At 39.2% G+C, this 11,132-nt stretch overlaps 1 protein-coding gene and 2 non-coding genes across 3 annotated transcripts in view; all 3 read left to right on the top strand.

The window, feature by feature from the left end:
- Window positions 1-6,239: 6,239 nt before the first annotated feature.
- trnah-gug lies at window positions 6,240-6,311 on the top strand. Its single transcript has one exon. It is a non-coding gene; the product is annotated as a tRNA-His (tRNA).
- A 1,225-nt stretch (window positions 6,312-7,536) lies between these two features.
- Window positions 7,537-7,608, top strand: trnah-gug. The gene has a single exon. It is a non-coding gene; the product is annotated as a tRNA-His (tRNA).
- Window positions 7,609-7,776: 168 nt separating this feature from the next.
- Window positions 7,777-11,132, top strand: part of clptm1l (CLPTM1 like) — an 8,010-nt gene continuing 4,654 nt past the window's right edge. The window contains exons 1-8 of the mRNA XM_017419687.3: window positions 7,777-8,063; window positions 8,570-8,777; window positions 8,911-9,005; window positions 9,287-9,476; window positions 9,687-9,886; window positions 10,461-10,539; window positions 10,734-10,851; window positions 10,928-11,022. Coding sequence (XP_017275176.1) covers window positions 8,613-8,777; window positions 8,911-9,005; window positions 9,287-9,476; window positions 9,687-9,886; window positions 10,461-10,539; window positions 10,734-10,851; window positions 10,928-11,022 — 942 coding nt within the window. The 5' untranslated portion in view covers window positions 7,777-8,063; window positions 8,570-8,612. The remainder of the gene's footprint in view (window positions 8,064-8,569; window positions 8,778-8,910; window positions 9,006-9,286; window positions 9,477-9,686; window positions 9,887-10,460; window positions 10,540-10,733; window positions 10,852-10,927; window positions 11,023-11,132) is intronic.

The raw sequence follows: 11,132 nt of genomic DNA, 5'->3' as shown, positions 1-11,132 counted from the left end.
AGCCAATGATACGGAACCAATTTAAAACACAAAAGATATAGATTTTTTTGGGGGGGGTTGATGATTTTAGGCATTTATTTATTTATAAAGAAATTTTCAAATCTGTTAATGATCTTGTTCCAGAGGTTATTTATTCAATTATTTTTACGCTAGCAGTACAGGAACTGGGGAAGCAGTTAATGAAGGCTGTTAACCAGCGAAGTAATGAACGTCATTTGAACAATATTCCACTGAGATTAGTCAGGACAGAGGACAGAGATTGTTCAGAAACCATTGGGAGATCAAAAATTAACCAAATCTCTCCGAAACCACCAAATAAGCACCCTCTGTGGATCGTTGAGCAACCGCCGAGGGACCAAAAACTTTATTTCAAGCGATTTTTAAGGAAATTTATGAAGACCTTTGAAAGACCGTGGAGATCAGCAGTATCCAGTGGATATCACTGAAAAACTGTCTCTCAGAGTGTGAATGAGCTGATTTTTCTCCTTTGCTTTTCAGTTTCTGATTTACAGCGGATGAAGAGACATCTTATAATAATCCGAGATGGACCATGAATTTGTTCTACATGGTGCCCTTTCACCACGGCACCAATCTTTCCTGCTCTCATCAGGAACACTTGGACCTGATCTCTCAATGATCTCACCTCTGTGGAAACGGGGTTTCACATTTGGAATAATTTGCCAACAATATTAGGGTAAAAAAAACTCTTTGAGTTTGTAATTCTCAGTTGAAACGATGGTTCAAAAAACAAATCTGCTGGATTACTGTAGATGTCTTTAAATGCTCACTATGTTCCTCCATGACAATAGATTCACTCTGCGTTTCACGTTGTTGTTAAATCCAATTTTTGCTTCTTGAATGAAACACAATTGAGCTTGAAGTCTACTTAAGTCGAGGTAAACCTAAATTTAAATGTAAACAATTCTTTCTGCTTGAAGAAGTTCTCACATGAGAAAATAAAACCTGGGGCTTGATTCAGTCGAGCTACAAAGCAAAACGATACGCTCTGGAGTTCAGTTTTTGTAAAAAAGCCTGTTTAGTCGAACAAAAGCAGCGGTTTGACGGCGGAGGAATGAGCGGACCTTGTTAATAACCTCAGGACTGTGACTGAAAATGTGCGAACAGGGATACATTATCTCTATTTGGGAGGTCATTTAGAGGAAAAAAAAGAGTGCTGAGTAACCTTCTTTCTGCCCCTGACTGAAAGGCTGTCTTTTTTCCTCTTTCAACGATCTCTCTGCTCTGCGCCCCGACTGTGAAACTCCATAAGGAGTGATGGATGTTGATGGAGACACATGGAGAGGTGATTATAGATCACGGAGTATCGGGGAGGGACACGGACAGACACAGGGAAACTGAAAAAGGCTCGATTCTGGCCTCGGCCTGTGATGAAACGCTTCCATCCATCTGCTTTGTATGTGGAGCAGTTGCGCCACAGTGTGGTGAAACGTTTAACTGCAACCTTAAAAGCTGTTAAAAACATTTAGATACTATGAAGTTTAAACTAAACCTGGAATAGTATGTATGTTTTAATTTTGACACAAAAAGGATGTTACATTTAAATTTTAACGTGCAAACATAAGCAGGGCATTCTCGTATTAACGATTTCAACTAAAACAGCTCGTTTCTCTAATTATCTCCCTCTGCCATGAATGTCAGGCTAGTATGTAACTTCCTGTTTGTGTGTTTGTCTGTCTGTTAGGAAAATATCTCATAAACAAGTGGATGGATTTTAATGAAGCTCACCAAACGTCATTATTGGGTTCACATCTACAGCTGATTATCTTCTGGAGAAAATCCAATTCAAGATGTTCGCCACAGCTAACTGCCCTTAACAGACATAAAAATGACTATAACGATCAACATTACAGCTATGAAGCTCAAATTTGGTGTGTCAGACGCCGAGACTGATCCCAGGACGATGTTCCGAGCACACTGTACACGATCTTTGTTTAAAATGTGACCAATAACTTTTTAGAGCCAACTCTGTCTGTCTGTTAGCAACATATTTAATGAACCACTGGACGGATTTTAATTAAAACCTTCAGAAAGGAATCATTGGACACCACATAACTTTTGGAGTGAACCTGATTCAAGATGTCTGCCACAGCTAATCAACCTCAGCAAACCCAAAAATGGCTATAACTCAGTTAATCTTACAGATATTGAGCTGAAGGTTTGTGTTTTAGCAGCTGAGAGTTATCCCTAACGCAGACTCTGAACGCTAAGAGCTCGTGTAAGATCTTTTTTCTAAAACATTCAAGGTGGTGGGCGACATGCATTCCTTCAAGAAACGCTAGTTCCATTATCACAGTGATTTGACTAGTAGGGCAAAATTATGACGTGCTTTGTGATTTCAAGTTTTAATTAAACAAAGAAAATGTGCAATCCAGGCAGTAATTAAATCCACTCTATGTATGAAAATGAACTGAATGTTTAAATTTACATGAGCTTTAAATGGCTTTAAAATAGGCTGCATTTCTGGTGCTGAACATTTCAGAACAAGCAGATCGTGACAGCAAAAAAACAAAAAAACAAAAACTCAGTCACCTTTAGTTCCAAACTGGGACTCGGGAAGATTAAGAAGAACCTGCCTGAGGATTATACCGGCTGTTCTCCGGCTTACAGGAAATGCAGCAATTTAGCTAATGTATGTAACTCCGCTTTCCTGAGGGAAGAGAGCAGCTACATCACCGCTATGTGGCCGGTTGAAACCTTTTAATTATTTCTGACAAGTAAATGGACAGGGAACGCATTGGGGGAAAGTTCATCCCCATCTCTTGGTCATATATTTTAAAAAGTGACACTATTTCTGTGTCTTTTTTTTCGTTTTCTGAAGGCAGTGTTCCAGCCAGCGGCTCGCAAACACACACCCACTGCTTCATGCATTCACTTTGAGGAATCTGATGTTCGCACAGAAGCCCCCTCTCTTGCCTTCTTGTTCTCGATTTTGGCAATAATTCAAAAAGATGAAACATGAGTCATTTAAAGAAATGATGAATAAGGAATCCATCTCTATGATTTATTAATAAAAAACAACAAATTATTTTAAGCCTCTGCGTATCCTTTCGAACAGTGTGAAAACACACCGCCACAGCTACACCTCACACATTCAAGCCTTGCATCACAAGGTGAAATATGGACAAATTAAAATGCAAGCAGAATCTACAGGAGTGGGAAAAGGTTACGAACAAGTAAGTATCTTACCCGCTGCAGATAGCTCTTTGAACAACCTCAGTTTGGAGGAATGAAAGTTAGTTCTGACTGGACTGATGAGCGAATGACTGTCTGAGCAGGGGCATGCATACTTATTCAGACAAAATATAATGATATTGCCATACGTGTGTCCCCGGCTGCACCAGAAGTGCTACAGCTAGCTGCTGAGTTGTGTTTTATAAGTTCTTTCCTAGTTTTGAGATTTCTGATTTCTGTTTTCTGCTCATTAAGTTTTCTTGACTTTATTATTTTACTTTAGTTTCATGTCCTGCATCCTTGAGGGATTCAGAGAGATTGTGCTTCCTTGATGTTCTCAGTAGGTGCAATCCTCCTGAGTCAGCTGGGCGATGACCCAGGTAGGAGCGACGAAGAGCGGCAAAGGGAGGAGCAATGCGTTCGCAGGTGGGAGGAGGTATCGCCTTAAATCAGAGATGACCTAGGTTTATGGTAGTCTCTGCTCTCTGTGCACACCTGTTCTGTGTTTCTAATCATCACTCCTCTCTGCAAGTTTTTCTTTTCTTCCTCCTTGAATCTTGGACTTCTTTTGTTGCCCAATATGTACGTGGTCCCTATGTTTATTTCAGGTTTGCTCATACTTTGCTCTTTTGGATTCATGTTTATTTTAAGAAATAGGTGCCAATATAGTCGCCCTGTAATCATGACAAAGCAAAAAAGCAGAAGTCTTCAAAGTAAAATAAACACTGTGTGCAAAGTCCTTTATATCTCTGTTTTAATCCTTTATACATTGAGCCCTCTAGATTTAAATTTGATCATTTTTCATATTAAAAATCCAGCACTTTTAGCTGATTTTTGTGAATGATGCACAACAGCCATTTGTTTAGATGTGAGACAGTGAGCTGAGCCACACCACAGAGAGGTGAGGTTCGGCTGGGTAAAAGAAATCTAATGATTTGCCCCTGCAGATTTATGAAGTGATGTTCAGCTGGGAAATGTGCCCACAGAGCACTTCCAGGATGATGGTGCTCAAATCTACTGTAAAACCCCCACATACAATATCCTGATGGCTGAGTCACTGAGGTTATTCAGGGGTTCTCGCAGAAATTATGGGTTGATGTTGACACAGAAGACACTCCAGCTTGTGGTTAAACTGCAGGGCATCGAGGAGCGAGGCTGTGATATATGTGACGGAGAAAAGACGGCAAGAGGTTCAAGGACTTCACTGGGACTGAGCTGTGGACAAACTGTGCTGCTTAAACGTCACATTGACTGTTGTGGAAATAGGCAAAAACAACTTGATGGTGCTGAGAATATGTTCTGAGACGGAGAAATAACATAAAAATACAGTAATGCAGTGTTATACTGAAGATTTTTCCTGCAGTGTGGTTATGAGAGGAAATGTTGGTAATGGTTACTGAATCATTTTGCCCTTAATGACTGTTCCAGTCTGTGCTGACAAGGCTGTGATTGTTGTTCCTAATACACAACCACAACACATATCTCACATGTGGAACCTCTAAATTAAATCTTTATTTATGAGGCCGTTTTGTCACGAACACAGATGCCATATTTGTTCCACACTGTGTTCCTTAAAGTGTATAAAACCTTACAATCATGAACTTTCACTAGTTTTACTTTATTCAAAAAAAAGGTCATAAATTATTCAACAGCTCATACGCAGCCGTGATCGTATAGTGGTTAGTACTCTGTGTTGTGGCTGCAGCAAAACCGGTTCAAATCCGGGTCACGGCAGTGTGGTGTAGTTTTATTTCTGTAAAAATAACTGAAAACAAGACATTTAACCTTCTCACATGTTAACACTGGAATAATAAAAGACACAATGACACATAACAACACAGCTGGACGGTTCGTCATTAAAACTGTTGTCTTTGAAAGACAAAGTTCTTGTCGGCTCTTTCTGCTGCCTGAACCAACACTTTTAATCAAGAACAAAACTCAGACAGCTGCAAAGGTTAAAAGGTTTAAAAGCTGCTTTTAGAATTTGTGTTACCCTTTTTGTTTCTTAAAATGTGAACTTTTAACAGTATTATTTTATGCAAATAAGTCATGAATTATGGGTAAGACTGTAAACAGCCGTGATTGTATAGTGGTTAGTACTTTGCGTTGTTGCCGCAGCAAGCCTGGTTCGAGTCTGGGTCTTGGCAGATTGGTGTAGTTTTATTTGTGTAAAACTAACAGAAACATAAAACAAGTCATTTAACCTTCTAACATGGTAACACTGGAATAATAAAAGAAACAACACAGCTGGACGGCTCCTCAACATTAAAGCTGTTGGCTTTAAAACACAAAGTTCTTGTCGGCTCTTTCTGCTGCCTTAAACAGCAACCCTACTTCAAATCCAGTGTTTTTATTTGTTAGTAAGAAAGACGTAGAACAAGATATTATTTAGATTTGTATTTTGTTATCCATAGAAAAATAAAAGGTTAATTAAATGAAGACAAAGCACCACATGTTTACTACCTACTAGTATCACTGACTAAGCTGTTTTTTAAAAGGACAAAGTCAGCTTCTGCTGCCTTTTTAATGCTTACAATCGATTTAATTAATAAAAGCAAAACAAAGACAGATAGATTAATTTTGAACTGTTGGAGAGTTACGATACTCAGTTATTATGCTCTATGTTTTTGTAAGTATATAAAACATTACAATTATGGACGTTTTTGTGAAATTATGAACCTTATTTGAAGGTAATAGCAACGTAAAAGAAGACTTTTCAGACTTGTAACATGTTAATTTTAATGTATGCAAAAAAAGACAAAAACAACACACAACTCTGGTTCAATTCCAGGTCATGGTAGTTTGTAGAGCTGACTCATGCTAACTGTAATATGTTCATTGCTATAACTTCATCAAAATTAATGTCAACAGTTCTATTGAATGGGTGCAAAACAAAGAGCTGGATAGGTTTTAAAGTCTTAGATATTATATTTTCATATTTGTTACAGTTTCTGATTTTTTAAACCACATAAAACATTATAATTCTGCACGTTCAATAATTATAATTTATGCAAATAATTCATAAATTATGTATTGTGTTATAAACAGCCGTGATCGTATAGTGGTTAGTACTTTGCGTTGTGGCCGCAGCAACCCCGGTTCGAATCCGGGTCACGGCAGATTGGTGTAGTTTTATTTCTGTAAAAATAACAGAAACATAAAACAAAACATTTAACCTTCTAACATGTTAACACTTGAATAATAAAAGAAACAATGAAGACGTAACAACACAGCTGGACGGCTCTTCAACATTAAAGCTGTTGTCTTTAAAAGACAAAGTTCTTGTCGGCTCTTTCTGCTGCCTGAACCAACACTTTTAATCAATAACAAAACTCAGACAGCTGCAAAGGTTTTAAACTCTTTAAAGTTGCTTTTAAAATTCGTGTTACCCTTCATGTTTCTTAAACGTGAACTTTTAACAGTATTATTTTATGCAAATAAGTCATGAATTATGGATAAGAGTGTTAACAGCCGTGATCGATGGTTAGTACTCTGCGTTGTGGCCGCAGCAACCCCGGTTCGAATCCGGGTCACGGCAGTGTTTTAACTAAAACCTAAAAAGAAGAATAAAGTAAGAATAAGCTAAATGTGCTTGGCCACTTATTAGTATGACTGACTAAGCTGTGTTTGTTGAAAGTCAAGGTTATGGTCAACTGGCTGCTTTTCCTAACACTGTTAACAACAATAAGAGCAAAACAAAAACACTGAGAAAGTATTTAATCTATTGGAGACTAACTTTACTCATATTTGTTATAAACTATTACAGTTATTAACTTTCAGTAGTTTGTAAATAAGTCTTGACATGAGTCATGCTGCAACGCTTGGATACTTTTCTCATTTTTGTTACACTTTCAGATTTTAAAAATACATTAAACATTGCCATTCTGGACTTTCAATAGTTTTGGTTTATGCAAATAAATAATAAATTATGCACAATATTATAAACAGCCGATGGTATAGTTGTTAGTACTCTGTGTTGTGGCCGCAGCAACCCTGGGTCATGGCATTAGTTTTGATTGCTGGTCCTGGTTACTTATTAGGAGTAACAGCCATATAAAACAAGCAGTTTTGCTTTAAAATATGTTAACATGTTAACCCAAGATAAATAAAAGGAACAACTGAAGACGAGAGTTTGCCTGCTAATTACTATTAATGATTAGGCCTAATTTGTGAGATTTATTAAAATTAGCTCTCTTTTATCAATAATTGTATTCAGTACGAGCAAAACAGCATTGAAAGTCTTTAAACTCATAGAGACTTGTTTTTCTTCCGAGTCCAACTCCATGTTTCTCAAAGATTATGTAATATATGCAAATAGGTAATACATTAGGTGGTACGTAAGCAGCCGTGATCGTATAGTGGTTAGTACTCTGCGTTGTGGCCGCAGCAACCCCGGTTCGAATCCGGGTCACGGCAATTTTATGAATAACTAACGCTACTTGTAACACTGCTTTCACTTAATATGAATTAATATCTATTTGGACACATTAATTAATCGCTGGAGTTGTTCATATTAGATGTGTCGCGTTATTGTTTGGCTGCTTTTCTAACCCGTAATCTAAGTCTCGCGATACTTCCCCAAATCTCGTTCATGCAAACCAACCAGGAAGCGAATGGCGGAAACCTAGATCCACCTCACGCTTTCGGCTTCCACTTTTTTTTATCCCTCCTTTTTATAAGTACGGTTTTAATTCTTGTCTCTGAAGGTTTGAGCTGCCGAGGAGTGAGCAGATGTCTTCCCTAACAAGCCGAGGAAAGCTTTAAAAAGGGGGCGATGTGGTCGCTTTGAGCTGCCCTGCAGGATCTGAATGGACGGATGGGCAGCCGAGTGATTCAGCTGAAGACAGCGTCCTCCGCCAAATTCACCACCGGTAATGCTAACGTCATCACTTCACTTTCATTTTCAAACTTTAAACTGCGATTAAAACAGACAGCAGCAGCTAGTCTGTGTGAGAGATGAGCTGAAACACCAGAATAAGGATCTATTGTAGGAAATCATAAACAAAGCAGCACAGATGCAGCCGTGTTGACATATTCAAAACATGTCTCCATATCATATTCAGCAGCAGGATTGTTGTTTATTAAAATTAGAACTGGATGTCAGGTCTGTGCATTCATTTTAACTTTCAAATAAATGTGCCTATCATTTTCTTGCTTAGTTTTGACATTGGCAAAACTGGAAAAGCAAGTTGTAGCGTTCAAAAAAAGCCAAATAAATTGTCCCTTTGACATGTTTTCAGTTTTATATTTACACTGTGACGTAAAATGCCTTTTAAGAGGTTTCTGGAGGGATGTTTTGACAACATAAATCATCGAAACCTCATTTATTTGTACACGTTGCGATCAAATCCTCCTTTTTGTGACGCCTCATTTGCAGACATATGGCCCTGCTGCTCAGCTAGCTGGGAGAAACGGCGATCATGTTCCTGAAAACATCCTTCACCTCGCTGATCGTGGGAGTGTTTGTGGTGTACGTGCTCCACACCTGCTGGGTGATGTATGGGATCGTCTACACCAAACCCTGCGACAACCCCAGAGGAGACAAGTGCATCACACCTTTCCTGGCTGCAAACCCCAAACTGCAGGTCAGCACTAATCAGCAGCAGTTCGATTCTTTGTCTGTTCAGCTGGTCCCACGTGGGCGATTGAGTTTGTTCAGGTCACACGGTTGTTTTAAAACACATACATGATGATAACTGTGACATCTCTGTGTTCTAGTTGAGTATCTACACGTCACTACAGTCAAATGCAGAAGGAGGGCACACTTTGATTCATAAAGAGGAAGACTTTGACGTCGACAGCAAGTTTGAGAGGTTGGTAGGACTCGTGTGCGGGAAATTCTTCTCTCATTGTTTTAGATTTAAATAAAATCAAAGCTGCACGTTACTAAAATGAATAAAAAGCCCTAGTTATACAGATATTAAAATAAAATGTGTGTTGTACCCTAATGGATAAACTAGTGGTTCTAGCTATATTTAAAAATAAATAAATAAATTGACAAACTGAGTTGTCTGTGAGTTTCTCAAATGAAGTCTGCTGTAGATTCATTTACCTCATCTCCTCCACCTTCCCTCTTTTCTGTGCTCCTTTGCAGGATAGTCAATGTCTCGCTCCCCAAGAAAACGCGCAACAATGGAACTTTGTACGCACTAATATTTGTCCATCAGGCCGGTGTCAGTCCTTGGCAGGATCCACGGCAGGTCCATTCAGTGGTCCAGCTCACCACCTACATGGTCCCGAAACCTCCGGAAATCTCTCTGATTTCTGGGGAAGATCAGACACAGGTAGCTGCTGAATTTCTGTCTCAAATTAAAAATAACCATTAACAATTGTCATGTTTGTTCCTGAACTGCATAACGTATTATGGAATGGCGACTTTTTTTTCCTCTGACTCTAGAGCTTTATAACCTCACAGTGCATTTGGATACTGGAGAGCTTTTGTGTGCTTTTGGTATAAAAGGTAAAACTTCACCTCTGTCTGTGTGATCTCACAGGGTCAGAAACAGGAAGAGCAGAAGAAGAAGCAGCGCGGCGGTAAGCCCGCGGCGGGAACCGGAGCCAAAGGCGGAGCCGCTTCTTCGCCCGATCACCCGGTGTCCCACTGGCGCTCACGTCTGACACTCAACATCGTCGGTGACCACTTCCTGTTTGACAGAGACTACCTCCCGAGTGACGTCCACAGATACCTCAGAGTGTGAGAGAGTGAATCAGCGGCACACTTGTTTCCTGCTTTTCATTTTTCTACAGTGCAATCTAACTTCTTCTGCGTCCTTTGAGCTGTTTTAGCCGTTCAGTCAAAACGTTGAGCTGCATCAGGAGAAGGGTATCTTTTACATCTCCCAAAATATTTAACACATTTGCAAATATTATGCCTGTAGAACTAGATTAAGATCTCTTCAACTCCTTTAAAAACATTGTTCTCTTCGAAATCAGCTTGTCTTTTTGATACTTTTTAGCGTCTAGCTAGCTTTTTGCTACTTTTAGATAGTCTTTTGCTATTATTAGCTCTCATTCTGCGTCTAAAAAACCCAGTTTCAGCTTTTTCTTCATAAAAAACTTCAGCAAAGTCACTCAGCAGCCAGCGTTCACACTACATTTTTGTTAAAAATATCCGATTCCTGTAGTTTTATCTTCAGATCTGAGTGGAGCGTATTGATACATTTCGGCCTTGAGAAAAGCAGGCATTTGTTTGCACTGGTTACACATTTACAAATTGGGTTAATCACAAAAAAAAACATCACCCTAAATAGTTTTATTTGTGTTTTTAGGTTCCAGAATGGGAAAAAGATGGTGTATCTACCTCTGCTGTTTGTCGATGAACTCAGCAACAGAGTCAAAGACCTGGTGGTGAGTTTGAGCCTTTAACTAGTCCCAGCTGAAACAATGAAATCAAACGCACCGTTTCCTTTATTGCATTCTTTATTTCCTTCTTGACACGGTTGACATTTAAACAGTAAAGTGCACCAGACCGCATTCCTAACGACACGACCAGAGGAAATGTTGCGTTTTGAACTAACAGACGTTTTTGGGCTTTACTGCAGGAGATCAACAGCACCTCCACAGAGCTGCCTCTGACCATCTCCTACGACTCCATCTCTCTGGGGAGACTTAGGTTCTGGATCCACATGCAGGACGCTGTTTTTTCTCTGCAGCAGTTCGGTAGGTTGATCCTTTTCTTGAGCTCGCACTCAAACGCAGACGCACGAATCCATTGAACGTGTCGTCGTTTTTATAGGTTTCACTGAAAAGGATGCTGATGAGATTAAAGGGATCTTTGTGGACACCAACCTGTACTTTCTGGCTCTGACCTTCTTTGTTGCTGCTTTCCATGTGAGTCGTAGCACAAAGCTGGGGAAACGTTGGAGCAATAATAAACCTGTTTTTTTTTTTTATATATATTTTTCTGATGTCTTTTAGTGTAATTTTCACCTTGTCTGTCG

Source organism: Kryptolebias marmoratus, linkage group LG5 (genome assembly GCF_001649575.2).
Source record: "Kryptolebias marmoratus isolate JLee-2015 linkage group LG5, ASM164957v2, whole genome shotgun sequence".
Taxonomy (NCBI): domain Eukaryota; kingdom Metazoa; phylum Chordata; class Actinopteri; order Cyprinodontiformes; family Rivulidae; genus Kryptolebias; species Kryptolebias marmoratus.
This window is presented reverse-complemented; position numbering and strand designations above follow the sequence as displayed.